Source organism: Coccidioides posadasii, chromosome 1 (genome assembly GCF_018416015.2).
Source record: "Coccidioides posadasii str. Silveira chromosome 1, complete sequence".
NCBI lineage: Eukaryota > Fungi > Ascomycota > Eurotiomycetes > Onygenales > Onygenaceae > Coccidioides > Coccidioides posadasii.
In genome coordinates this window covers 6,301,300-6,327,708 of record NC_089407.1, presented here as the reverse complement: position 1 = coordinate 6,327,708, position 26,409 = coordinate 6,301,300, and the positions used below count along the sequence as shown (strand labels likewise).

Genomic DNA, 26,409 nt, shown 5'->3' with positions numbered 1-26,409 from the left:
TTAATAGGTTACATATTCTGGCAACCAGAGCCTGGACTGATTTTCATGGCTCAATCTGGCCTCCCGGTTGCGGAAAAGGGGATAGTGAACGTTAGGGCAAAGTGGTACAGGGTAGTATGTGACATTTTATTTCTTCTCTGGGTTCTTGAAATTTCTCTTCAGTGGAGTCCAGCTCTCATCGTTATAGTCCTCTTGGACCTTCTGGCAGGTCTTGAGGCCCCACTCAGAGACGCCAACCATGAGGCAACTATATTTTCAAGCGTCAGTCTACATCATTTTGAACTTCTTGTATCGATGTGGATTCATTGACTAACCTTTCAAACATGAATGCCATGCTACCATCACCAACCTTCTTCGGCACCAGCTCCATGTTGCTGGCACCCTCGTGTGCCGTGGCATCCGGACCATGGGCGCTCATGACATTGTGCAAGCTGGCACCAGCAGGTCTGAAGCCACCACCAACCTTGGCATCGTAGTCTCCGCAAATCAAGCCCATGAACTCCGACATGGTATTGCGGTGATACCACGGGGGGCGGAAAGTATCCTCAGCAACAAGCCAGCGGGGAGGGAAAATGACAAAGTCGGCAATGGCGGTGCCAGCATGGTCTGAAGGCCCGGTTAGGACGGTGAAGATGGAGGGATCTGGGTGGTCGAAGGAGATGGAGCCAATGGTGTTGAAGCGTCCGAGGTCGTATTTGTATGGGTAGTAGTTGCCATGCCATGCGACAACGTCGAATGGAGTGTGGTCCTGTTTGGCGGAGAAGAGGTTGTTGTTGAACTTGCTGATTAGCTTCCATTCAGTGGGCTCCTCGCCTTCGTCGTCGAAGTAGGCGGTGGGGGCCTGGAAGTCACGCGCATTCGCAAGGCAGTTGGAGCCAATAGGGCCAAGTTCGGGTAGTTGGTAGTGGCCCTGGTAGAGTTCGCAGATGTAGCCACGGACGGGGCCTTCTGGAAGGGTGACACGGTATCTGAAGGCTTCTGTTAACTACAGTCGCACCAACGTGGGCATGCAACTTGAACATACCTGATACCACGAGGGATAACGCAGATTTCATTTGGTCGCACGAGGATCCGCCCCAATTCGGTCTGGATATCCAAAACACCGTGCTGAGCAACGATCAAAAAGTCGCCATCGGCCGAGTAGAAGGCCTCTTTACCCATATCCTTGCCGGCGGCGAAAAGGAGGATACCCAACCCGGTCTTCATGGCCGGATCACCAGCACCGGCTACCAGGTGCAGGCCCCGCACCCAGTCGACATTCTCATCGAGGTCGAACGGGTTCCAGCGAAGCTGGTTGGGAATCTGACGGAGCGACGAGGCATCGTTTGTGAGCGAAGTGTGGTATGTGGAAGGGTCTACGTCCTCGAACGGTTCATGAGCGGCAGAGGGAAGGATTCGATAGAGCCAGGTCTGCTGGTTCTCATGTCTTGGGGCCGTGAAAGCGGTGCCGGAGAGCTTCTCCGCGTACAGGCCAAATGGCGGCTTCTGGGGAGAGTTCTGGCCAACGGGAAGAGCACCCTTGATGGCCTCAGTCCTGTCTTACATGTTAACCAGGCCAGATCCAGTGTGGCGTTCCTTAACTTACTCGTGGTAGGAGGCGAAACCGTTCTGATAGGTGTATTTCTCTGGGGTGGAAAAGTTGGTGACTGGCATCATCACAGGTCCACGTCAGGGTTTCAGTGATCTCAATTGTGAAACGTGTTTGAGTTAAGAGGTGCTACAGATTTGACTCTCGGCTGCTCAGGGAGAGTAGGTAAGAGAACCAAGGGCAGAAGCGAGATTGGGACGAAGGTTGAAGTTCCCGCGTTTTGGGGGGCCGGGGGAAGGTCAATGCATCTTATTAATACTTGTGCCGCTAGCTAACTAATTACTCCGTACAGCAACATCCATACGGAGTACAGATACAGGCGGTTGCGGCTGCCGAACGCCCAGCAAGCAATCGGGTCAGTTCTTTCCTTTTCGTCGTCGCGGGAAGGTTCGCTGCCAATGCGCCGCGCCTTCTGCTCGATCGCGACGAATCCCGCGCTTTCCGGATCGAAACTCGCCGGACTTGGATGGAGGGGCAGTCACACTAATCCCGATATGGTTAGTGCCATGGAAACTCCCCGCAATTATGACATAATCCCGGAGCTAGCCGTGCGGGCGTATTCCGCGCCTTCCCCGCGCTTGGACAAGGCTGATTGGCTGGGAACCGTTTGTCTTACATAAGCGGAGGTGCGGAACGGCGTGCCATTGGCCGAGTTGCGGGGTGGAATCAGAGTTTGAGAATTGAGGGGTTTGAACCAAAAACAGCCCGCCATGTCTGTTGATGCGGCGTCTCCTGTTCCTTTTTTTTTTTTCTTTTTGTTGACTATTTTTTGCTTCGTTTCATGCTCTTCCACGCCGCGAGGTCGCTATATTGCATCCATCTCGTCTGCAGGTCTTCTGCCTCCATCACCTCCTATCTGTCCTGCGCCGTCACAACCACCATCCGGCACTTCTCATCTTCGTCGACCGTCAACATGGCATCCCAATCCTGGCTGGACATCCCCAAGGCCTCCCCTTTCTCTCTCGCAAACATCCCGTTCGGCATCATTTCCACCGCTGTCTCAGCGACACCACGCCCCGCCATTGCCATTGGCGACTATGCCCTGGACCTATTCACTTTTGCCTCCGCTGGCGGTTTCTCCAAGCTGCCCGCTTTGCAGTCACACATTGATGTCTTTGCCCAGCCAGTGCTAAACGACTTTGCCGCTCTGGGCAGACCTGTACACCGCCAGGTTAGAGAGTACTTACAGGAGATCTTCCGGGATAACACCTCCCACCCCGAGATCCTCAAGAACAATGAAGATCTCAAGAAAACTGCCCTTGTTCCTCGGAAGGATGCCACCAACCATCTTCCCATGAGGATCGGTGACTACACCGATTTCTATGCTGGTCTCAACCACGCCTACAACGTCGGTGTGCTCTTCCGGGGCCCCGATAATGCCTTGCAGCCAAACTACAAGCATCTCCCCGTTGGTTATCACGGCCGCGCCTCGTCAGTGGTCGTCTCGGGCACTTCCGTCCGCCGACCCAACGGTCAGATCCTGGCCAACCCTACGGCGGATCCCAAGGTGCCCGTTTTCTCTCCCTGCAAGCGATTGGACATCGAACTCGAACTGGCCGCCTTTGTGGCCACTCCCAACAAGATGGGCGACCCGATCCCCATCTCTGAGGCCGAGGACCACCTGTTCGGTGTCGTCTTGATGAACGACTGGTCTGCCCGCGACATCCAGGCCTGGGAGTACATCCCATTGGGTCCGTTCAACGCTAAGAACTTCGCAACCACAATCACACCTTGGATCGTCCTCATGGATGCCCTTGAGCCTTTCCGCACCCAGGGCCTTGAGCCAGGAAATCGTGATTCTCTCCTCCCGTATCTCCGTGAAAAGAGAGCGGACACCGCGTACGACATCGATCTGGAATTCGAGCTGAAGAACAAGGGCGGCCAGCCAACCGTCGTTGCCAAGACCAACGCAAAGAACTTACTCTACTCCTTTTCGCAGATGTTGGCTCACCACTCCGTCACCGGATGCAACATGAACACTGGCGACTTGCTCGGTAGCGGTACCATCTCCGGAAAGGAACCTGGCATGTACGGCAGCTTGTTGGAGAACACCAACGGTGGAAAAGTTGCCATCAAGTTGGCAGACGGAACGGAGAGAAAGTTCTTGGAGGATGGCGATGAGGTCACTCTGAGAGGATTCGCTGGCCAGGAGGGAGGTTACGTCGGATTCGGTGACTGCTTCTCAGTCATTGAACCTGCTCATCCAATTAACTAATGGGATTTCATGATGGGTTACTTTCCTGTAAATTTTCTTTTTTTTTTTTTTTTTTTTTTTTTCGGCGATATGTGTAGAATGCTATGATATATCCTGGGAAAAGGGTTAAAGATGGAACGTTACGTATTGATTCAAAAGATCTCGTGTTTATCGCGCAAATATCGTTATATAGAACATGAGAAAATCCACTCATCCATCATCGATTCCAATTGGAGCGAGGGGGTCCTTTTAAATTTCCCCGTCATCATAAAGGAAGTAAAAGAAAATAAAGAAACGCAGGAGATGGCCCATTTAAGCCCTCAAATCCTCTGGGGTATCCTCCTGCTTCTGCCAATGTGCCTTCTGCACGGCTTCCTCCTTCAACATCTCTTCAAACACCCTCTTGGTGATAGGAAACTGGGCCAGGTCCATCCCCACTCGCTCCGCCGCCCACACGGCGGGAACTAGACACACATCGGCCAAGGTGATCTCGTCACCGACGCAGAACCGCCCCGCACTGAGCTCGAGCAACTTCTCCACCGCACCGAACCCCTGCGTGGCGAGATCGCGCGACCACACAGTCGGGTCGCCGTCCAAGGCCTTGACTTTCTTCTGGATCTTGAGGTTTGTGACGGGCTGGACGTCGCAGGCGATGATGTTGCAGATGGTGCGGACGTGGGCGCGGGCAACGGGGTCGGAGAGGGACGGGAGGAGCGGGCGCGCGTTGGTGGGGAGGGCTTCTTCGAGGTATTCGAGTGCGGCGAGGGATTGGCCGATGGAGAAGGAGGCGGAGGATGGGGAGACGGTGTTGTTGATGTTGGAGACGACGAGGAGGGGCACGGTGTTGGTTGGATTGAGGGACTTGTAGGTGTCGGAGTGCTGTTCGCCCTTGAGGAGGTTGACGGGGTGGCGAGTGTAGGGGATGGATTTGAGGTGGAAGGCGATGCGCAGGCGGCCGGAGCAGGAGGAGCGGAAGTAGCCGTAGAGTTCGAAGTTGGGAGTCGTCATGTTGGCTAGAATGGTTGGTTCGGCTGTGTAGGGTGGGAGTTGGGGCTCTCGATGCAGACGGGTCGAGGAGGTGGTGATGGCGCGTCAACAGACTCTCGAATGAGCCAGTCAGTTAATTAACCAGTTAGTGGCGGGCTGGGATACCGGAACGATGTTCATCTGAAGAAGTGCAAGCAGCGCGCCCGTCTGCCGTCCTCGTCCTCGGCGGTGGAGCCCAACCTGGTGTGCGGGGAGGGACGTTCGCGCTCTCGACGGAATAAGCCCGCAGACATCCGTGGGTGCCCGGCTGTCGGCAACTTCACTGGAACATCCCACCATGCTCAGTTACAGACAAAGGTTAGTTAACTACTCATTAACTGGCTGATATCACTGGGCCTGGACTGGAGCAGAGCATATCATTGAAAGTGAAGGGTCTGGGCCCTACAAAAAAGAAATCACTTTTCGTCGTAACATTCACCTGGCTACAGTTATGCACACCAGGGACTCTTCACAACTTTGTATTCAAGGACTTTTTACTCAGGTCCCTGGCATTCACCAGCAGTGCTAAATCAGTGACAGTTGTTTTCGTCGCATCACTGGTTTTCGTCGTATCATTCACCAAAAGTTATTGTATGAGCCGTGTCAGCAGATATTTACTTCACTTTCACTCTTACTTTTGCTTCACTGCATTCACTATCAGTGCCCCATCTCTATTGACTGGCCCTTTGTTTCTTTGAAGCTTCACTCTCTCTTTTCACTTTCGTCACATCACTGGCTTTCGTCGCAATTATTATTAACTAACCAGCTTCCCAATTCACTTTTCGTCTTAGCTCGCTCACCTAATCTTAGGATCCCACAGGTATATATAGGGCCCACCTGCCCCTCCATCCTCCTGGATTTTCTTTTTCTCCAACAGCAGTATCAGCATACACAGCATGGTTGATGCTCCTTCTATGTTCTATCAGGCTTTCTTTTTGTTTAATCAATACCAGCCTCTATCAAAATCTACCATATACTTATTAGACTTAGAGCGCCTCTAGCCTCTAAGGATTGATCCTTTTTGGCTCAGTGGGTTAGTTCAATACCATATCGCTCCTCATAGCGGCCATAATACGGCCGACATATCACGGCTACTCGATACGCCTTATTCCTTCAAAATTTACCATTTCTTCAATCCACAGCTGCTTGTGGAAAACCGTGGGTTGCGAATTAACATCTACAAGTCCAATTTGTCGCTTGAATAATCCACCTTCGGCTTCGACCTCAATATGCCAGATTAGATCCTCTATCATCGATTCATTTTAACATTATAAGTCCATACAATTATCAACACCCTACAATCCATACTACCAGGGATATAATAACCCCCATAAATGTCCTTAGAGATGGTGGACAGCCAGGGGGCCGGACGACGGCAAAGGTCGAGCCAGGTTGAAGCACGCCTTTAAAAATCCGTCGGCGACACCCCGCCTCCCTTAATGCCTCCTAAATCTATGACCACTACCCCAATATATCGCGTCTTACCCTCCAGCCTTAAAGTCACTTTAAGAGGGCTTGAAAACATCAATGAGCCATCAGCGCTCGCTGTACGGTCTTTACGCCAGTGACAAATCTTGAAAACAGCCCTGAGCCATAGGGCTGTGTGCCGTACCGACATTCAACCCATCAAAACGGACAAGCGGGTCTCCTTACAGAACGCTTGATAACACGGTCAACCAAGCTTCGGCCTCGATTTCATTGCCCTGCTCAATCAAGTCCGTTAAATGGGGGAATTGACGCCGTTAAAAATCTTGTAACTAGCAGACAAGGTGGATTATTAAGATTTCGTCAGCGTTTGGGTTTATTAGCATCCGGGTTAACTTTGTATCCATTGTCCAATAACGCCTGCAGGCAAAAGGGCTCGGGCCGATGAGGGAATTGCCGAGAAAATGGCGACTTTCTTAGCAATCAATCCTTCGATCAAGTTCGATGCTGACGATTTCTTTCCCAGAGCAATCGCCGTGTGAACTCAAGTCAATTTTTTTTTTTTTTCTTTTAAATCCTCGATAACTTTGAATATAAAAACATTCATTTTCCATATCTGTCTTGATTGGTAGTCTATTACTTTTCGCTCAGAAGCTCTCCCAGCGCTTGTTTGGGCAGATAATTCCTTAGTCTGGACGTAGTTTTGCGACGAAAGCTCCTCCAACGTTTCCACTCAAGATGCCTTTGGAGAAGAGTTTGGAGGGCGTTCGGAATGAGCCTGCCCCTGGAATAAGCTATTTTGCTTCTTATCAGAATCCTAAGGCTGGTACTGCGGCAGATCCGCAGTCAGATGGGACAAGACCGCCCAAATTGTTCCAACCGCTGAAATTGCGGGGGGTTACACTTCAAAATCGCATCGGGGTATGTTGTCCATTGCCAACAAAACAGAACTGATGGACATCCATTTGCTGATACATTCTCTTCAAAGTTGTCTCCTCTATGCCAATATTCTGCAGATGACGGACACCTAACAGACTGGCACATGGCCCACATTGGCGGTATCGCGCTTCGTGGACCGGGATTTATGCTCCTTGAAGCCACTTCCGTTCTCCCCGAAGGCCGTATTTCCCCAGAGGACTCAGGACTATGGAAGGATTCCCAGATCGAGCCCTTGCGACGCCTAGTCGAGTTTGTACACAGTCAGAACCAGACCGTAGGAGTTCAGCTTGCACATGCAGGTCGGAAAGCGAGCACCTTGGCCCCGTTCCTTGCAACTGGTGATATTGCTGTGGAGGCAGTAGGCGGTTGGCCGGATAATATAAAAGGTCCCAGTGACATCCCGTACTCCAGACGAATGGGTCAACCAAAGGCCATGACCAAGGCCGACATTGAAGAGTTCAAAGAGGCTTGGGGAGCTGCTGTCAGACGCGCAGTAAAAGCTGGAGTTGACTATATCGAAATCCACAATGCACACGGATACCTCCTCTACTCCTTCCTTTCGCCGGTCTCGAACAATCGTACCGACGAATACGGTGGCAGCTTTGAAAACCGTATGCGACTTACCCTTGAGATCGTTGATATTTCCCGCAAGAACATGCCAGAACATATGCCGCTGTTCCTCCGGGTATCTGCCACAGATTGGCTCGAAGAATCCCGCCCAGACTTACCAAGCTGGAAATTGGAAGATACGGTACGTTTCGCGCAGGTGCTGGCGGAAAAGGGAGGGGTCGATTTCCTCGATATTAGCTCTGGCGGCAACCATACGGATCAGAAGATCAAGATCGGCCCGGGATTCCAGGCGCCGTTCGCCATTGCTGTGAAGAAAGCCGTGGGAGACCGTATCGCCGTGGGCACTGTGGGGAGCATCACGAACGGCAAACAGGCAAATGACCTGTTGGAAAATGAAGGGCTAGATGCAGTATTAGTGGGCAGGCTTTTCCAGAAAAATCCGGCCGTGGTGTGGGCATTTGCAGAAGACCTGGGCGTGGACATCAAGCTTGCGAATCAGATCGGATGGGCGTTCGCTACAAGAGGATCAACCGGCTTTTTGAAGTTGAGAGGGAGGGAACAGAAGAATTAGAAACCGGAGTAAGAGTTGGGGAATTGCATTAAAATGGCGGTGTGGAGGGTGGGATGATGCTTGCATATAGATGCGTCTTGTCAATAGAGGGATAGATATCTACACGGAGTAGGGTTCCGTGGTCAGACGGCAATACATGATAGCAGCGGTTCACTAAGTAGTTAACAGTGAGCAGTTAGCATTGAAAAAGGCTTTGCAACGCAATCTCATCAGGACTTGCACCATGACCCAAAGAAGCTGTGCGTCGTGGGCATCCCATCCCAACATCAGCAGTTCGTTTCTGTGGATGAGAATGTCGTCCAGCAGCGTCCGCGTGTCTCCGTGTCTCGCTCCGCTGCAAACGCTCTCATTACGTCAGACTCCTCCCCGATACGGCCTAGCGCGACGCATCCTGGCTTTGCTGAATAAGCAACTAGGATGACTCAGCTGAGCCGAGTCTAGCCGCTTTCGTCTTTGTTTTGGTTTTTTTTTTTTTTTTTTTTTTTTTTTTTTTTTTGTTTTTTTCGGTTGAGTTTCTGCGGTGATCACGAGCGAGTTTCCCCAGCGCTGCCCCAGAGATAACCCAGTGCGCTGGCGCCGAGGATAGGGCAGTATAACGGCAGCCAACATACCACCGGGAAAGAGGGAGCAATGTAAAGCATATAGACAGCGAAGTAAAACAAGCTGTGGAGCTCAAAAGCTGCATTTCTCCGGAGCCAACGCACACACATTTATTGGTTGACTTCCAATGGGGACAGGCCGAAATATCATGGCCCCCAATTGGCGTCGCCGGAGAGTTTTGTTGGGGGTCATTGCGCCTCCTGGCCAGGGGCAAGGCCACCGCAGGCCCGCCGCCCACGCGCAGCGACCTGATCATCCCAACGCCGGTGTGCAAAATGCGAGCAAACCTTCCCCTTGGCCCCAACTTACCCCACCATATTCCCCCCTGCAACACGGAGCGTGAAGAGCGATCTTCGGGCCCATCCGCCGGAATTGTCGTAGAGTCATCCCTTCGTTCCTTCATTCCGAGGACCAAGAGCCAGAACCACACACAAATTGAGGGGAAGTCGGTCCAAATAGTTATTGTCGAGGCTGGCCCTCAACAACTGGTTTTGTCCCCTCACAGACACAACAAACCCATCAAGTCACAATGGCCGCACTATCCCTACCACGAGCGACCGTCTCTAGGACCCTGTTCCGCAGGTCCTATGGCACTGTTCAGAATACCATTATTTCTCCTGTGGCCTCCGCTTCGTCGTCATCCGCCGGGGCAAACAGTGCCCTCCAAGAGGCGGTCTCAGCCACAGCACCTCGGATGAACTGGACCCGAGAAGAGATTCAGAAGATCTACGATGCACCTCTGACTGAATTGACATATGCTTCCGTATGTTGGTTAAGCTTAATTTATCTCAGCCTGAAACCGTGCTTTGACATTTTTTGATTAATCAATTGCTAATACAACTACGCCACACAGGCTACGGTTCACCGTCGCTTCCATGACCCCGCCGCCATTCAAATGTGCACTCTCATGAACATAAAAACCGGTGGATGCAGCGAAGATTGCTCGTACTGCGCCCAATCTTCCCGCTACAAGACCGGGCTGAAAGCCACAAAACTAAGCTCCGTAGACTCCGTGCTTGAGGCCGCCAGGGTCGCCAAGGAGAATGGCAGCACTCGATTCTGCATGGGTGCCGCCTGGCGCGACATGCGAGGCCGAAAAACCAATCTACGAAACATCAAAGAGATGGTTTCCGGAGTGCGAGCTATGGGAATGGAAGTTTGCGTTACTCTGGGAATGATTGACGGCGAGCAGGCCAAGGAGCTTAAAGACGCTGGCCTCACCGCTTACAATCACAATCTTGACACGTCGAGAGAATTCTACCCATCCATCATCACCACGAGATCGTATGACGAGAGACTGCAGACCCTGGAGCATGTCCGCGATGCCGGTATCAACGTCTGTTCGGGTGGCATTCTGGGCTTAGGTGAACAGGACTCCGACCGCGTCGGGTTGATACACACCGTCGCCACATTGCCATCTCACCCAGAGTCTTTCCCCGTGAACGCGCTCGTACCTATCAAGGGCACCCCCCTGGGCGAGCGGAAAATGATCTCTTTTGACAAGGTTCTCCGAACCGTGGCTACGGCTCGTATCGTTCTGCCCATGTCCATTGTCAGATTGGCCGCTGGCCGTATCTCCATGACCGAAGAGCAACAGGTCACCTGCTTCCAGGCTGGTGCGAATGCGATCTTCACAGGAGAGAAGATGTTAACTACCGACTGCTCCGGGTGGGATGAGGATAAGAAGATATTCGATAAGTGGGGATATTACCCCATGGCACCTTTTGAAAGAGGACAGTATAAAGGAAAGATGACGGCTCATACGTCATCCGCCCCTGTGGCCCCAGAGAAACAGGTTCAAGGCCAGATTCAGGCAGAAGCGAATGTATAGAAGCGCTTAAAAAAAAAACACAAAAGGAAAAGAAAAGAAAGGAAAAAAAGACAATTGGGATATGTACTAAAACGGCTACACGGTAATATTTAAAATAAAATTGATTTTTTACTGCTCCAGTCAGCGAGGTTGTATTTTCGTAACGGCATCTATCGCTTAATACCCACAGCAACCAAATTTTGTCTCATAGCAGAGCCCTTCGAAGGAGCTTCTCAATCCGCGACAGCGTTTCCGTCTTTGATGTCACACTCGCCATGAGATATAGTACATTGCCCAAAACTCGAGAGTGTACAGTAAATCCATTGTGTCCAGCCATCAACTGCTTCTGCAACCCGCTCGCTGCTGTGGATGTGTACCCTGTAAATTTGGAATCAGTAAAAACTACCAGGGGAAATAAAATTAAAATAAAAGGCGGGATCTCAATCTTACCTCCACCACCCTCTCTGTCCTTCAAAGTAATGCTCAATACGGTCCCCAGTGCAAAGATACTCTCGACCTCCTCTGCAAACGATAAATCTCTCACCATGTCGTGCGACCAGCAACTCCACACTGTCGGGTGGTCACCTGCAGCGGCAGATTCTTTCGCATCTGCTGCCTGCTGCACACCCTGTCCCTTCCAATCCTGGACGTGTGCCCGCCAATAGCCGCTTTCCTCCATGCCAATCATGGATCTCATTGAGCTGACTGCAACGCTGCAGCCAAGCGCATTAGCAGTGTAGCTGTGTCCATGGAGCAGTGCGTCATGTTTGTGCGGGCTGTCGAAAGCTTGGAAAATTTCGTTGCTGGCCATGGTTGTGCAGAGGGGTAGTAGTCCGCCGGTGAGGAGTTTGGCGTTGACGACAATGTCTGGATCGATCTGGAGGAAAGAGGCGGAGGTACGCCGGCCGAGGCGGTAGATGCCGGTGAAGACTTCGTCGAAGACGATAGGGAGACCGGACCAGTTGGTTGATGGGGACGATGGCGGGCTTGGGGAGAATTGGGAGAAGATTTGGGGGTTCTCTCGGACTACTTGGACGAGGCATTGTTGGAAAAGGGGATCACTGTAATGCTGGGTTAGGAAGAATTGTTCGATGCACAATCAACGCTGGGGATACAGTTGGACTTACGAGAACAGCATTCCTCCAGCGCCGAGGATGATCGGTTCAATTATCAACGCGCCGAATTTCACACCTTCCTTTACAACCAGGTTCTCGAGGGTTGTTTTGATATACTCTTTATACCGCTGGGCAAGCTCAGAGTCCTTTCGTGCAGTAAGATTGAAAATCGCAGACAGACTAGAGAAGTCGGCGTCTGGCCCTAAGGCCTTTTTCATTTCTTCGGGAATAGTAACACTCCATACGCCCTTGGACAATTGTACCTTGGGGAAATCGAACCAATAACCTCGTCCTCTGTACCACTCGACTCGTTTATTATAAGTAGACGGTTCAGAACAATCCATCACGCCGATTGTATCGCCGTGATAACTGCCCTTAAGGCCGAGGATTCTCACGGTCTCTCGACTTGCGTCCCAGCCATATCGACTAGCAGCCGCGCGCAATGCCATCTTGACAGCTACCTCCATCCCTGTGCTCCCATTGTCCGTGTAGAATACCTTTTTCAGCCGAGGATTCTGTACCTCTTTGAGGAGTAATTCTGCCAATGCCAATGCCGGTTCATGGATGTTTCCTGCGAACATGACATGACCATAACGACCAGCGGCATAAGCAGATGTCAGGGCCAGATCGGGGTTCCCATGGCCTAGCCCCTGCGTCCACCAAGAAGCTGAGCCATCGAAAGTAGGTTGCAGCAATTCTGACGCACCGTTTATGGCGCCATTGGTGGGGAGGTCTTCAGGCTTCAAGGTCTGGAAGCAATCATCGTGTGCTGAATCAATGACCGTAATATTCTTTGGCGTCATTCCATGATGCTGTGTGAATGGATACCATATCATGTCATGAGCCTTTGTGGACATAGACTCCAAGCGCTCGACACGTTGTTGGTGTTTAGCCTTGAGCTCCTCCAAAAGCTCAGCAATGCTGTCATGTTTGGCCGCCCTTTCGTAGAAAGTTGCCATTGCTTCCTCATCCTTCTTTTTGGCACCCGCACTTTCATCCATTTCCTTTTCAGGGGGCTGAGGCAGGGTATACAGCTTGACACCTTTTTTGCCAAAGAAATCCCGGAGATATCCATGATTTTGGTAGTACTTGTCCTCAAATAAGATGACACCTTCAACATCGTACCCACGAATTGAAAGCGACTCGTAAGCTGAAATAGATGCTGACACTCCGCCTAATCGAGAGTCACCAATCAAGACCACAGGTAATCGCAGCGGTCGATATAAATCCGCTTGCAAACTGCCATTGGGACCTGGGGAGAGGACCCCGCCAGCGGTCTCGACAAGCGCAATGCCCGGTCCTTGTTGAGCCCAGTTATTCAAGGTCCTAGATATCGCTTCAAGAATTTCTCCGTCTTGAGGGCACTGCCGAGTAGTGAACCATTTAAGTGGATGTCTTTACCCCAAAGGGACTCTCCTGGAGATCAACTTACCGACTTCAACTGTGCGGCAAGGTGGGGGCTCACTGGTTCATCAAATTGATAAAGGCATTTGGTTGATATTCCTCTTGCAAACCGACTAATGTGCCTATATTTTATCCCATGCGTCAGTACCGGTACAAACCGTGCGACAATGGCAATCAGGCAACGCACCTATCATCAGCTTCGTCGAGCGCGCCTGTTGAGACTGGCTTCAGGAACCAAAGCTTATCCTTCGGCTGGTAGGACGGGATCGCGTTGCATAGAATTGTCGACACGACCGTCTTGCCGACGTTTGTGTTTGCACCGTAGATCTGGTACGCACGAGTTGTGCGCCAGAGCCCGCTACCGACGAACGAGGATATCATGGTGATGCCGATGGTGCCGGTGATGTTTCACACTCTTCCCATAGTGAAAAGGTTCGTTCCTTATATTTAGCTTCTTACGGAGAAGTTAGCAGGCGAACTCTGTCTTGTATCTAGATCGACGGCCCTTCCACCAAACGGCACAGGCTTCTGCGGTTAGTACGCTAACTAATCCAACAATCCACCGCCGATCGATCTACGGGAATATTTATTTGCTAATGAGCGCCGGCCTCCTTGCCAAGAGTCACCTCCACAGCATCAACCCTTATTCCGCTAGCGGGGGGCTCGCTCAGGCTCTGAAAATCAGCTTTGCACGCTCTCCAGTTCCTCCCAACCGAATTCGGCCTTTTCGGGAGGGCTGGGCGTGAGAATTTCAAGCGCTGGGTGCCCTGTTTCGGCTGCGTCGCTTAGGAGTTTTGGCTTCAGCCAGGCCAACAATCAATCAATAAATGCGGGCAACGTCCTGGCGTCGTTGCATCATCGCCGGGATATCATTCAAGGTCATTAAATATTTAAGAGGTGTTGGGCTGGTTACCCGAGGCTCTCACACCCGTTCCTTTCTCCAACAAGGTTCTAATTTGCTTTTCCAATTTTTTTTTCTTTTCCCTAGATCCCTGCGGAGAATTCGCCGTGGGCCCTCGTGCAGTTAGCTGATCCGATCCATTTTGCTGCTTTCCGTCTCTTTTAGCCAGGAATCGTAATATTGCCATTGTTAAATATACAAGGCTGCGAGACCTTCCTGCCTGGGCCAGGAAGCCAGTCATTATTTTGAAAGAATTTATATTATTTGATTAATCTTGCATAAAGGCCCACGTTTCCCATAGTTCCATGGTACCAACTCAATTGGCCATCATGAAGTTACACAACCCACTACTAGAGACCTTCCGGTTAATTTTGGAGGAGAGAAAGGCCAAAGGACGACTCAGATCCTTGAAGGTCCTTCCTCCTGATGTTGCAGACTTCTCCTCAAATGACTTCTTATCGCTTTCTACATCAGCCGCTTTCCGGGAGCAGTACATGGACAATCTTGCCAGAATATCCAATTCACATCGCATTGCCAGCAGCGGTTCTAGATTGCTGGATGGGAATACCAATTATGCCGAAGATCTGGAGGACTTTCTAGCCCGTTTTCATAATGCTCCCAGTGGACGACTGTTCAACTCCGGGTATGATGCCAATGTAGGAATCTTTTCCTGTATTCCACAGCGTGGGGACGTGATTATCTATGATGAGTTGATACATGCAAGCACCCATGATGGCATGCGGCTCTCAAGAGCGGGGAGACGGACGGCATTCAAGCATAACTCGGTTGAAAGTTTCCAGCGCAAGCTCCAAGAAGAGATAGATCTTGATTCTTTAATACGTTCTGGCAAGCGCAATGTTATTGTTGCTGTTGAGTCGCTTTATAGCATGGAGGGAGATTTTGCGCCGATAAAAGAAATCCTAGACGTGCTAGAATCGATGCTTCCTAATGGCAACGGCCATATGATAGTTGACGAGGCTCATTCCACGGGGATATTTGGGCCCCGAGGAGGTGGAATCGTGCAGAGACTCGGCGTGGAGGATCGTGTGTTCATTCGGCTGCACACATTCGGCAAATCTATAGCCAGCAATGGAGGTATGCTTCCTGGTTTTCAATTCATCTATGCTGGCTGAGACAAGAAGCTGATTTTCTAGCGATTGTTCTTTGTTCCCCACTGACAAGGGATTATTTGACAAACTATGCTCGCCCACTAATTTTCAGCAGTGCAACTGGACTTCCTGGTCTTGTTGCAACACGCACCGCTTATGAGCTCATGGAAAAAGGTGCTACAGAACCTGTACGTTCCCTATTCCAACCACGATTCCAGAAAGCCCGTTATCCCATCTACTGACAATTAAAAATACTGAGCAGCTTCAAGCCCAGCTTCAGCAAAGAATAGAGTCGTTCAGGAGGAAGCTTGCCGAGATTTCACCAGCAGACAGCATTATCCTTCACATTAGCCATCACCCGACGTCACCAATCTTCTCACTGAGGACGAAGTTCCCACATGACCTGGCAAAAACCTGCCAGGACAAGGGACTCATGGTACGGGCGATTATGTCGCCGACTGTGCCTCTAGGGACGGAGCGGGTTCGGGTGTGTCTTCACGCCAGGAATTCGGAAGAAGAACTGCAGAAGCTTGTGGCCATCATCGGACAATGGGTACAGTCGAGGGAGCGAGAAAGCGCGAGACTGTAACTTAATTATGGAATGGGGCTGCAATCGAAATTGCGATGTTGAGCCTGGATCCGGCGTTCAAACCCAGAGGGGAGACACCGTGTGAGGAGAGGCGATTGAGAAGTATATGTACTCTGTTACATGTTTTGTACAGACCACCTGTGACAATAGACACTTCTCTGATGATAATGCTTCTGCAATTGCCTCAAAAATGTCAGTGCAAGCGACACTGTAAACCAACAAAGGGTATTTGGAGATCGATCTATCCTGAGTATCCAGCCTATGCCAGTATCCCGTAATCAAAATCCCAAACGCCAGGCCGTCACGCTTTCGAAGTCGCTGCATATAATGGTTATAAAGAGGCAACATCACGACTGCACCCGAGCCATTTCTACCTCCAGCATTTCTACAACACGACCAGCCAGATTACACGTCTCCTGATACTGAGCGGGGCGCATCTCCCGTAGGACATAATCCGCGACTGTACCAGGATCACGAGACGCTGGCCGGCCGATTCCAATGCCCACCCGGAGCACAATCGGAGGCAAGGCAGCATCTTCGCCAGCAGCACCCTTCCCTCTTGCCTTTGTCAACGAAGACGATGCCGGTAGAAGCCCCGCCTCTACCAAACTTTGAGTCACGCTCTTGACTCCGTTATGTCCTCTGGCCGAGAGCTCTGCGCCCCCACGGCGAATCCTCAGCTCCCCAGGGTGCAGCTCTAATTCATCGTGCACCAATATCAGGCTCAAAGGCGGTCGGTGATCTGCATTCTTTTTCCTTCCGGGTGTGTTCGCGGCGAGTGGTAAGACGGGGTCCGCTCCCTCTCTCGCCAACCACGACTTATAGGCCCGCACCATCGTTGGGCCGGAGATGTTCATGAGGGTCGGTGATTGCCATAATGTTAGCCGGGTCTGCGAGCGCGGCAGGTAGGCTTCGGTTGCTAAGGCGCCTTTTAGATGAGGGGACAGAGCAAAGGAGTTGGCGGAGAGGTGCTCGGCAACAGCGCGGAGGAGGATGTGCCCGGCGGAATGAAGGGTCTTGTGGTACTTTGGTGGAGGATTGCCGAGGGAGGCGATGAAGAGCGGTGGCATCGTCAAGGAGGGAAGGGAGACGATGGGTTAGAGGGTTAGGCGCATTCCCTGGAGCCCGAGGAGGGTGAATGAATGGCCCGAAGCGCCGATGAGCTTTCCGCGCGCTCAGGCGAGAAATTTTTGGCCGGAGTGACCCTGCCAAGACTCCGATTCCGGGCGGAAAACGTGACGTTTGCTTGTGATAACCATATTATCGGGAGCGGTCACCGAGAGCCTAAACTCGTATCTCGAAAATATCAAACGAAATGGATCATATTAATCTACAGTCACGTAGGCCCTTATATACGCCATCTGCTCTCTAAAACAATCTTCACACCGTCCACATAGCAAAGACGCGATCATCCATCGGGAACGTGTAGTACGAGAGAACGGTTTTCTCTCATTGAAGACGATTCTCTTCCTCCCGCTTTTTAATCCACCATGAGGCTCTCTGGATCCTTTAAGCAGAACCGCCCTAGTTTCCTCCAGCGCACCTATCCACACAACCTGTGAGTACCCTTCCGCACAGAACCAATTTAGTGGGAGAAAAGGTCTCTTACAGCTTGAAAGCAATATAGGCGTGCGCAGCAATGCCAATTGAATTTACATTCGTAGCCCTCCGGTAGGCAGCCTCGTTCCGTGAGCTCCTTAGGGGCTTGGTCCCCCATCGCCGCGATCGCGGACGCAAGGAGAAGTATCGGGAAGAATTTCATGTCATGTATATCAGGAGTGGTTCCCTTGCGCTGGTAGTAATTTAACACACTTGGCCCATGCCTCGCCATTGTAAAACGAACACTGGCGGGATGTTTTCTCTTCTTATACACCTGGGGCAGAAGCCAATTCGGACTTCCAAAGCAGAGTAACTCAGATCACGGACCGTTGACTTCCCCATACATGTGGAGGATCAAGTTAACAATGGCATTGTTGTCTTCAACGCCCGCGGGTAATTAAAATGTTACATTCTGGGGAACAAAGAGAAAGGGACGACTCAATCCCACCATCAAGAACGGTGTTGTGCTATGACATATTTCTGGTTACGTGAGGGAGGTCAAGTGGATACAGAGTAGTAGATTCTTTGTGCGATATTTTGATTGCTTTATTTTGTACTCGATGGCGACCGGAGGGAGAGGAGCCATCTACTTTCTGACCTGCAGATACTGAGCAAGAGCTCTGCATCCATATTATTAAACAAAACAATGGGGAAAAGGAAAGGCGGTCTGAGATACGGGGTATATAAACGATGAGTACGGAGTACTCCGTAGAAATATGCTCAAAATACCGAAGGAATGAAGAGTGTGGGCATCTCTCCTGAGCCATTAAGTTTCAAAACCGAAGACACTTGGCTATCCTAATTATACTAATGAAGATTTCACACGCCATGATATGTGGGGTAGACACAATAATATATATAGTATATCAATAAGTTAGAATAAACATCGAAATGAGACGCTATAGGTTGAGTCAAGGAAAACGTGTAACACGCGATGGACCGAAACGGCAGCGTTGAAAAATCTAGCCCCTCGATAAATCAGATCCTGGTCTGATGGGTATTAAATTTGCAAGGGTATATAAGTATAACTCGAGTGCATGCTTATAAAAGTTCAAGGATTATGCAAGATCGAGAGATTTTCGCTCTGATCTGTTAGAAATCCTAGCAAATAATATGCGGGTAGCGGGGAGCGAAATATATTCTTTCTTCTTGAGGGATATAACGAATATCACCCCAAATATCAATCCGAATACGAAGCACGCAAAACGAGCGCATGATTCTAGCTTAACCGGATGAAGAGGTGATCGCTCTAAATTTCGTAAAACGTTCAAGGCTCGACCGGGAACGACCCCTGCCACGGTAACTAGACCAATAGAGAGTTAGCCAAGTCCTGAGTTAGCGACGAGGTTGAACCGTACCAAAAATCAGGAGACAGGTAGCAAATATTCTCGGATTGAGAACTATCAGAATACACAAGAGCACAACGGCCCAAACGCGCCCGGAAGGAGAGCTCAGAATCCCTCCAATATTGAAAAATTTGTCGAAACGCTGCAAAGATTTTTCAACATTCAACGTCAAGTTTGTAGCAGAGCTCGTCACATCAGCGAGGAGAGACTGGGCGATGCGAAGATCAGCATGAAACGACTCCTGGAATCGCGATTGATTTGAAATCTGCATCATCAACGATTCTTGAAGCAAAGAGGCTTGGGATTCGAATTGTTGAAACGCCTTTTCAAAGTTTTCCACACGCTTCTAAAGGTTAGAACATGATCCTTAAAGTCCATATGTCAAGGGATACCTCGTCTAAAGAAACTTGTTTTTGATGGATTGAAAATATTAGTTCATTTACAGATCGCTAGCACAATGTTAGCTCACTCTTCACAGGTAGTTAATGGAGGTGTAGCATACAACTGACGAATGAAGGCGACTAAATTCTTGGTCGATAATGGCTATATGCTGGTTTCTGATTTGGTCAAGAGACTGCCGAGTGGCTAAGGTTATTTCGGAATTAGCCTTCTGCCTTTCTTGATCTGCAGCGGCGAGCTCCGAGTTCTGCTTCAGCATCTCTGAATAGACGTTCATACTATGCTTCAGGTCCTGAATTGACTTGATCGACAAGAGGATGTCCTACTAAAGGGTCAAGGGTTGGACTGAGAACGGAAGAGTGAATTCAGACCTTAGATAGAACCCCTGCATCAGACAGGATACCTCTCATGGACTCCTTGGCACCCGCGCCAGTCCGACGGATTTGTGACTCTAAGTCAATGGCGAAAGCTGAGAATCGATTTCGAGCAAGGACATCAGCATCTTGCATATCGCGGATTATTTTTAAACGTAAGTCATTAATGGAATCCAAAAAAGAACGCTGTTTGGTAGCCTCAGCCGCTGCATCATTCAACGACTGGTTCAAGGCTGCCCCGAGGCCAAATGTAATGTCAGCGAGTTTCCTGTGGTGCTTCAGTAACTCATCTCGCTCTACATTAATGCGTGCTGCCTGGCACATAACGGCTGCATTTTGACGGTTGTTGCTGTAACTTGTCCACCACTGCGGCCGCGACTCTAGAGAATGGAGGCAGGATTCCAACTGCGCAGGGATTGCTGGTTGCTGCTTCCTGGGTTTAGCATGGAACTGTGTAGAATACGATTCAGGGCCATCTTCTTGCTTGAGACTAAGAATGGATACGCATTTATCTGGGGTTGCTGCACCCGCACCATTGAGCTCGCATATAGCTAGCCTGGCGGCATATAAGGACTTAAGCTGATCCAGGTGAAAGGAAGAGTCCCAGTTATTATCGTTTGGCCCGCCTTCCAGGAATTGACAAGATATAACTAAGTCCGTCACAGCACGCTGATGGCAAGACGAAGATGACTCCATAGAATTGAGTAGCCGAACGGCCTCTGAATAGATTTCGTTCCGCTCCGCGGCTTCCAGTTGCAGAAGGGAAGTCAAATCGACAGCAGGCTTAGGTGCCACTGGAAACACAGCGGGGTCTATTCTCGTCAAGGCTATGCGCCAGATCCGAGCGAGGGGTTTAAGTACGGCATCTTACCTCTCCGAAAAGGGAAAATTCTTAGGGCCAGAGCTGTACAAGGAAAGAATATCAAGAAAAAATAAGAGAGAAAGGGTATATAGATTTTGGTCGTGAACATTTTAGTAGAGAATATCATGACTTTTCATACGAAGTCATTAAATGATCAATTTTAGCAAGGAGTTGTGTTTCCTTTGCAAGAGAAAGCCTATTTAAAGAACAGGACAGTTTTGATCATATAGGTCTTTTATGTAGGAAGCTCATGAAGAGGGGAATACAAATGAAAGGGTTCTGGGTGACAAGGAAGGCGTTGCCTTTCCTAAGAGACAAAGATTATCATATTAATAAGAGTGACAATTCAATTCATGAAAACAGTTTCTAGATGTCATCTAGAGCGATAGATATAGGTTAGCATTAGATCCCTCAACGTACAAGTGATGGAATAGTAGTTGAGTGGTGCTGTCGCCCTGCTGGCGTCGTGCGATCGAGAGATATCTGCCCGAGCAGAGAACGCGACTCGTAGCCAAATCCCAAAAGCGTGGCCCTTGATTACGTAATTGCCACGTGATAAAATTGAGCGCTAACCCGAAGTGCTTTAGCGCCATCGAATTCAATTCGGCGTTGCGAGCTCGTCCTCAGGACTTGCGACAAGCATCAATACTGTTTCCGCAAAGATGACCTGGGCGGTGTCTCGAAGTTGCTACCGGCAGCTCCTTCGGGAGTCTGCACGGGTCAACTCCCTCCCTGCCTTCCTCATACCTGCATTTTCACTCCCCCAACGATCGCAGACATTCTCGACTTCCGCAGCGACACAATCCCGAATCGGGTCTGCGCCGATTTCAGTTCCACCAGAAGTGTCCTTAAAATTCATCGATTTGCCAAAATCAGGGGCGACCACGAGAGTGACAGCTGCGGATACTCCTGCTATGGCTGTGGAAGTATCTGGTCCTTTGGGTTCGTTTTTTATCTGGTTGCGACCTAGCAAGAGGAATTCGAAATAACGGTGTGAAATAGGTCAAATGACGCTGAAGATTCCTTCATTCTCTACGCTGCAATACGATGCAGAAACCCGAAAGGCGAAGTTTCATATAGCCAATGTCGAGGATAAGCACCAAAAAGCCATGTGGGGTACGTATATATTAAATATGTGAATGGTTGAGTACTGTGGCCAGGGAGTGTGCTAATCGGAATGTGGACCGCAGGAACAATTCGGCAACATCTTAAAAATTACATCCTAGGCGTTTCTGAAGGCCACATTTGCGTCTTGAAGCTGGTCGGTGTCGGTTTTAGGGCGTCGATAGAACCCACAGCCATCACACTCACACCCGAATACTCCGGGCAGCAATTCGTGTCCTTAAAGGTTGGCTTCGCGCACCCAGTCGAGCTGGGAATTCCACAGGGAGTCAAAGCAAGTACTCCACAGCCGACAACTATTCTACTGGAAGGAATTGATAAAGAGATAGTTACCCAATTTGCGGCAAACATCAGAAAATGGAGAGTACCAGAACCATACAAGGGAAAGGGTATCTTCGTGAACGGAGAAACGATCAAATTAAAAGCGAAGAAGATCAAATGATATCATTGTCGCATTTTTTGGGATATCTTTGGGTTATTTTTGCTGTATGTACATGATAGGTGTTGGTATCTTTTTTTTCATAAGGGCGTGCTGTTGCTATGTAACAATACTAGAAAGTAGATCGAACTCTATACACTTTCCTCTAAATTGATGCCTTGGCAGCATAGACGGCGCGGACTGCGTTGATGACCTGCTCGAAAATAGACTTCGGGGCCGCGACCACACCCCTGTTCGCTGATAATTTCCTGCCCTTGGTGAAGTCGAGTCTGTTGCCGGTGATATCAGTGACCTCGCCTCCAGCTTCCCGAACAATCAAGTCTCCCGCGGCGTGATCCCAGATTTTCTCTTCATAGTCGGCCCTAACTGGCAATCTGAGGTAAATGTCGCCGGCGCCGCGTGCAATTGAACAATACTTCGCCTGAGAGTCCAAGCGCACGCTGGGCGAGTTAATCCCGAGGCGTCTGGCGACCTCGGCATTATCGTCCTGGGCGGAGTGACCGGCCTCGACTCCCTCGCAGAAGCAAGCCTTTGTAATATCCGTAACCGGCCTCATCGAAATTGCTTTGCCCTCTCGCACTGCACCGTCCGAAAGCGGGCGACTCGTGGCACCTTGTCCCTTCACAGCAGAGAAGAGAACTCCGGTCTCCGTGCCAGCGGCGCCGGACTGTCCAATCTCAGCGGAAAGGGGTGCAGAGTCATCGAGTGGAAGGTTGGGACATCCGATAACGCCAACTTTGACGTCGCCATCCTCTATGAGACCAAGGCAGACAGCATACTGACCACCTCGGAGGAAGCCCTTGGTGCCATCGATGGGGTCCAATGCCCATATTCTGCCTTTGGGGCCACCAGGGCTCTTGCCGCCGTCAAGGGCGTCAAGCATCTCGGTCTCATTCTTAAAGGGTCCGCCGATAACTTTGTCGCTTTCAGCATCGGTGAGTTTGATGTCCTTGACGAGATTCCACATCTCATTTCTCAAGGCGTCGTTCTCCCGGAGCGAGTCCGCATCTTCCTCTCCCACGACTTCATCCTGGGGGAAGTTCGCGCGAATAGCTTGGATGATCAAGGCCTGGGCGCCAAAATCTCCTTTCGTCACAGGGGAAAAATCATCTTTTGAAAGAGTTCCTTTGGTCTTCTCGTAGAATACCTTCTGGGTCAAAATGGCGGCTCTCTGCACCGCCAGCTGGGCCACCAACAGCTCCTGTTGGTAAGACATCTTTCGAGGGAAAAGTGACGAAGTGAATAAGCAACGCGGGGTAACCAAAGGTGAGAGGATGCGGGGACAGCCGGAAAGACTCAGAGCCAGAATGAGGACAACTATGGAAGACAAAGCGATTGAGCAGAAATCCCGGGATCTACAGAGATTAAATAACTTTGCCTGGGGGTAATTTGGGCGTTTCATCGGTTGCAACTCCAAGACAGGATCACTGGGCCAGATGTCACTCTGCAGGGAGCAGTCGGGCCGGTCGTCTCGCGATTGCTCACGGAGCATGCCGAACCCGGCGGCCGATCTGCTTATGTCACAACGGCGGGACCCGCACTAAATCATATTAGGGCTAGTTCCTACTCAGGGCACTGACAGCATCAGGCTAACCGCAAGAAGCTAGCTCGTTCCGTCGCTACCTGAACTTGTTTGGGCGCTAATCACGTGATTCAAGACGTCATGTGCAATTGCACTCGCTCGCCGACCAACGCAACCTCGCAGTCCCTTGTCATTGCTAAGAGGTATCGGCACCAGCGCATCCCGAAAGGCAGCTCAGCCCTGCAATTGACGATTGGAGAAGCTTGACGTTACTCAAACCGTCAATATCAAGTTGCAGTTCTCTGCATCACCTGTGTCGAATTCGTCCGCCAAGCATCCTCTGTCTACCCCGCGCGCTCTCCGGCTGGGTCGGTTCACAGAATAGCTGTGTGCCAGGAAACTCGCCCACGGTTTCCACCAAGCTATCCCGATATTTGTACAAAAGTATCGGGGCATCAGTACATCTGGGGGTTTCACCATTTTTCCCACCAACGTTTGCTACCTCTAAGCCTTTCCTTTCAAACTTCTTTCCAGACTTCCTTTAGCTCCCCTTGAGCCATTATCCATCGCTTGGCTCAGGAACATGAAAGGGTCATAGCACCGCAAACGGCTAGAACTTTCCTAACCCCTCCTACTCTCTCCTTAGCGAAGATATATAATAGGTGTTACTAATATACTCCGTGATTTCTCGAGCACAATTACTAACTTGGTTACAGGAACGGATACCTGCCAGGCACGATGTTCTCCTCTTCGGTACGGGACCGTCCTTCCCCCCTACTTTGCTCTTTTTAAGTTTTGTCCAAGCCCTGGAACATGTCAGGTCACAAAAGTCCATTACGCAGTCCCTTTTTCTTTTTGATAGGGTGGGATTTGATATATTTCATTCTCCCTTGGTTATTGCCTCAAAGATTACTCTTGGTGGCAGTGATTGTTTCTCTTCAGTTTCGAGTTTATTCTTTGGTTGCCACGAACATCCTATTTAACTTGAGGATTCACGCCAAGGTTCTAATCATTCTTTCCCACTATTATAGAAGAAGCCGTTTACAGCCGTTACTGTCCAAATCGACCGGCTCACTAGTGAGCAATACGACGTGGATGATTCGGGTGGTATTGTAGACCTAATCGAAGTCATTCGACTGCAAAGCAGCGGGCCTCAGGAAGCGAGTAGAGCTCTTCGAAAGAAGCTGTATGTGAATGGCCCCGTGAACTCCGGAGCCAATAGACTAACCACAAAATATCTAAAGAAAATACGGAAGTGTTCATCGCCAACTGCGAGCTCTGACAATACTTGACTTCCTTATTCAAAACGCTGGTGAGAGGTTTTTGAAAAGCTTCGCTGATGAGCCACTTCTTGAACGATTAAGAGTCGCTGCCACAGATTCAGTGTCGGATCCAGAGGTAAGAGAGAAGTGCAAACAGCTATTCCCACAATGGGCCATATCCTATAAAAATACACCTGGTATGGAGAGAGTAGCCCTTCTCTATAAGCAATTACCCACGCGGAAGAGGCGCCCTCGACCTCAACAGTCTAAAGTGCTGAAAGAAACAGAGGAGGCTGCGAATGAACCGCTGGGTCATTCAGTGGCTATAGCAGCTGGAGAGGGGCCGTCTACGGTTCTGGGCTCCCCGACAACTCGCAGGTCATCCATGCCTCCGTTCCCTGCTGTCTCCGGCAAGTCTAAAGATAAAAAGAAGAATCGAAGAGGACAGTTTAACCTTGAAAAGGAGCGACCGGAGATTTTACAAGCAATAGCGTCTGCCTCGGTGGCAAGCACTAATCTCACAAACGCCCTTAAACTTGTTAATCGTGAAACTCAGCGCGTGAGCGATAATGCTGAGGTTATGGAGAAATTTTCACGATGCAAGGAACTGAGACGTCAAATTTTACGATATATCCAGCTTGTTGAGAGTGATGACTTCATTGGTAGCCTGATCCATGCAAATGAAGAGCTTGTAAATGCATTGATGGCATTTGAAGTCCTTGACAAAAGTGTCGATTACGACAGTGATAGTGAGGATGATCTCTCCATTGATGATATTCGACGGCTACCGGAAAGGAATGTCACGGAAAGATTTGCTGGCTTGGTGCTAAGTCCGCCAACCAAACCGCCGCGACCGCAAAGGCCGATGAGCCTTCCTGGACCTTTACCTTCGACTTCTAATCCCACCAAAAAGCAACTTGCTTATGAAACAGCAAGTGAAGATTCTGCGAGTGAAGTAGAAGAAGAAGATGACGATGATGAGAATCCTTTTGGTGACCGAAATGCAATACCCACTCCATCTATCGAAAAATTGGGGTTAACCTGGTAAGTGTGCTGCTGTGTTCTTTTCCCGCACATCTCTTTGCAGACACGCATTTTGACTAATCTATACATCTGTACAGGCGAGACGTTTGAGCTGATTTAGGATCATACTCCTCAGTTCCCCTCCGTTTTAACTATCAGTAGTCCGTAGTTTGGTATCTTTTTACCTTTTTTTCTTTTTTCTTTTCTTTTTCTCTTCATTTCTTTTTGGTTGGCGTTTCCTATATGCATTTTACCTTGCGTTTTACATACGGTTTTCACTCGGTATACGTTTTATTCATTTTGAAAGCCTGGTTTGTCGCGAATACCCTCTTTTGCCGCTATATCTCTTTGGAGAAAATTACGCCATGTCAGCATATTTCTGAACAATACACCAGATGAGAGAGGCTATGCGCGAGCTCCCGAATAAATTCCGCTTCTTTACCATCTGTTGTATTCCTCTACTCAAGTACATCGTACTCTTAGCTCATCGTCTGGTAACTTTCTGTGGCAAACTGCCATTCCAGACACATCTAGCTCCGTGCAGCGTAAAGCCATATGACGCGTTGAAAACTCTCGCCCTCCGCGAAGTATAAGTAAAGCGGAGATATCGAACCGGACTT

At 50.0% G+C, this 26,409-nt stretch overlaps 13 protein-coding genes across 13 annotated transcripts; 6 read left to right on the top strand and 7 right to left on the bottom strand.

The window, feature by feature from the left end:
* Positions 1–4: 4 nt before the first annotated feature.
* D8B26_001866 (uncharacterized protein) lies at positions 5–1,653 on the bottom strand (the record flags this gene model as incomplete). Its single annotated transcript, XM_003065828.2, has 4 exons — positions 5–247; positions 315–968; positions 1,025–1,534; positions 1,586–1,653. 4 exons carry the CDS (start codon positions 1,651–1,653, stop codon positions 127–129), a joined length of 1,353 nt encoding a protein of 450 aa, XP_003065874.1. The 3' UTR covers positions 5–126.
* An 848-nt stretch (positions 1,654–2,501) lies between these two features.
* Positions 2,502–3,803, top strand: D8B26_001865 (uncharacterized protein; the record flags this gene model as incomplete). The annotated part of the gene is made up of 1 exon (XM_003065827.2): positions 2,502–3,803. One exon carries the CDS (start codon positions 2,502–2,504, stop codon positions 3,801–3,803), a length of 1,302 nt encoding a protein of 433 aa, XP_003065873.1.
* Positions 3,804–4,094: 291 nt separating this feature from the next.
* On the bottom strand, positions 4,095–4,790 carry D8B26_001864 (uncharacterized protein; the record flags this gene model as incomplete). Its single annotated transcript, XM_003065826.2, has 1 exon — positions 4,095–4,790. The coding sequence occupies one exon, from the start codon at positions 4,788–4,790 to the stop codon at positions 4,095–4,097; it is 696 nt and encodes a 231-aa protein (XP_003065872.2).
* A 2,485-nt stretch (positions 4,791–7,275) lies between these two features.
* On the top strand, positions 7,276–8,313 carry D8B26_001863 (uncharacterized protein; the record flags this gene model as incomplete). Its single annotated transcript, XM_003065825.2, has 1 exon — positions 7,276–8,313. One exon carries the CDS (start codon positions 7,276–7,278, stop codon positions 8,311–8,313), a length of 1,038 nt encoding a protein of 345 aa, XP_003065871.2.
* A 941-nt stretch (positions 8,314–9,254) lies between these two features.
* BIO2 (biotin synthase) lies at positions 9,255–10,752 on the top strand. Its single transcript, XM_003065824.2, has 2 exons — positions 9,255–9,676; positions 9,767–10,752. The coding sequence occupies exons 1-2, from the start codon at positions 9,443–9,445 to the stop codon at positions 10,742–10,744; spliced, it is 1,212 nt and encodes a 403-aa protein (XP_003065870.1). The 5' UTR covers positions 9,255–9,442; the 3' UTR covers positions 10,745–10,752.
* A 101-nt stretch (positions 10,753–10,853) lies between these two features.
* D8B26_001861 (uncharacterized protein) lies at positions 10,854–13,623 on the bottom strand (the record flags this gene model as incomplete). Its single annotated transcript, XM_003065823.2, has 5 exons — positions 10,854–11,101; positions 11,174–11,784; positions 11,851–13,202; positions 13,271–13,364; positions 13,430–13,623. The coding sequence occupies 5 exons, from the start codon at positions 13,621–13,623 to the stop codon at positions 10,929–10,931; spliced, it is 2,424 nt and encodes an 807-aa protein (XP_003065869.2). The 3' UTR covers positions 10,854–10,928.
* Positions 13,624–14,472: 849 nt separating this feature from the next.
* D8B26_001860 (uncharacterized protein) lies at positions 14,473–15,947 on the top strand (the record flags this gene model as incomplete). Its single annotated transcript, XM_003065822.2, has 3 exons — positions 14,473–15,238; positions 15,298–15,440; positions 15,515–15,947. The coding sequence occupies 3 exons, from the start codon at positions 14,473–14,475 to the stop codon at positions 15,839–15,841; spliced, it is 1,236 nt and encodes a 411-aa protein (XP_003065868.2). The 3' UTR covers positions 15,842–15,947.
* Positions 15,948–15,989: 42 nt separating this feature from the next.
* PTH1 (aminoacyl-tRNA hydrolase) lies at positions 15,990–16,990 on the bottom strand. Its single transcript, XM_003065821.2, has one exon. The coding sequence runs from the start codon at positions 16,909–16,911 to the stop codon at positions 16,189–16,191; it is 723 nt and encodes a 240-aa protein (XP_003065867.2). The 5' UTR covers positions 16,912–16,990; the 3' UTR covers positions 15,990–16,188.
* A 168-nt stretch (positions 16,991–17,158) lies between these two features.
* D8B26_001858 (uncharacterized protein) lies at positions 17,159–17,912 on the bottom strand. Its single transcript, XM_066123655.1, has 2 exons — positions 17,451–17,912; positions 17,159–17,384 (listed from the first exon to the last, which is right to left on the bottom strand). Exons 1-2 carry the CDS (start codon positions 17,670–17,672, stop codon positions 17,322–17,324), a joined length of 285 nt encoding a protein of 94 aa, XP_065979730.1. The 5' UTR covers positions 17,673–17,912; the 3' UTR covers positions 17,159–17,321.
* Positions 17,913–18,498: 586 nt separating this feature from the next.
* D8B26_001857 (uncharacterized protein) lies at positions 18,499–20,255 on the bottom strand (the record flags this gene model as incomplete). Its single annotated transcript, XM_003065820.2, has 5 exons — positions 18,499–18,743; positions 18,799–19,129; positions 19,179–19,235; positions 19,289–19,507; positions 19,557–20,255. 5 exons carry the CDS (start codon positions 20,253–20,255, stop codon positions 18,499–18,501), a joined length of 1,551 nt encoding a protein of 516 aa, XP_003065866.2.
* Positions 20,256–21,083: 828 nt separating this feature from the next.
* On the top strand, positions 21,084–23,402 carry D8B26_001856 (mitochondrial 54S ribosomal protein uL6m; the record flags this gene model as incomplete). Its single annotated transcript, XM_003065819.2, has 3 exons — positions 21,084–21,363; positions 21,424–21,537; positions 21,612–23,402. 3 exons carry the CDS (start codon positions 21,084–21,086, stop codon positions 21,983–21,985), a joined length of 768 nt encoding a protein of 255 aa, XP_003065865.1. The 3' UTR covers positions 21,986–23,402.
* Positions 21,990–23,198, bottom strand: D8B26_001855 (uncharacterized protein; the record flags this gene model as incomplete). The annotated part of the gene is made up of 1 exon (XM_003065818.2): positions 21,990–23,198. The coding sequence occupies one exon, from the start codon at positions 23,196–23,198 to the stop codon at positions 22,128–22,130; it is 1,071 nt and encodes a 356-aa protein (XP_003065864.1). The 3' UTR covers positions 21,990–22,127.
* A 306-nt stretch (positions 23,403–23,708) lies between the features above and the next one.
* LSB5 (Putative actin patch assembly and actin polymerization protein) lies at positions 23,709–26,230 on the top strand. Its single transcript, XM_003065817.2, has 5 exons — positions 23,709–24,166; positions 24,221–24,257; positions 24,536–24,690; positions 24,749–25,810; positions 25,888–26,230. Exons 2-5 carry the CDS (start codon positions 24,243–24,245, stop codon positions 25,898–25,900), a joined length of 1,245 nt encoding a protein of 414 aa, XP_003065863.2. The 5' UTR covers positions 23,709–24,166; positions 24,221–24,242; the 3' UTR covers positions 25,901–26,230.
* The last annotated feature ends 179 nt before the right edge of the window (positions 26,231–26,409 follow it).

Bases quoted from the DNA above. Each gene is read 5' to 3' on its own strand.
- PTH1 (XM_003065821.2), bottom strand. From the start codon at position 16,911: ATGCCACCGCTCTTCATCGCCTCCCTCGGCAATCCTCCACCAAAGTAC.
- BIO2 (XM_003065824.2), top strand. From the start codon at position 9,443: ATGGCCGCACTATCCCTACCACGAGCGACCGTCTCTAGGACCCTGTTC. The intron at 9,677-9,766 runs GTATGTTGGTTA...TACGCCACACAG, and splicing joins CTGAATTGACATATGCTTCC to GCTACGGTTCACCGTCGCTT.
- LSB5 (XM_003065817.2), top strand. The intron at 24,691-24,748 runs GTATGTGAATGG...AAATATCTAAAG, and splicing joins AGAGCTCTTCGAAAGAAGCT to AAAATACGGAAGTGTTCATC.
- D8B26_001858 (XM_066123655.1), bottom strand. From the start codon at position 17,672: ATGGCGAGGCATGGGCCAAGTGTGTTAAATTACTACCAGCGCAAGGGA. The intron at 17,385-17,450 runs GTAAGAGACCTT...TTGTGTGGATAG, and splicing joins GCCTATATTGCTTTCAAGCT to GTGCGCTGGAGGAAACTAGG.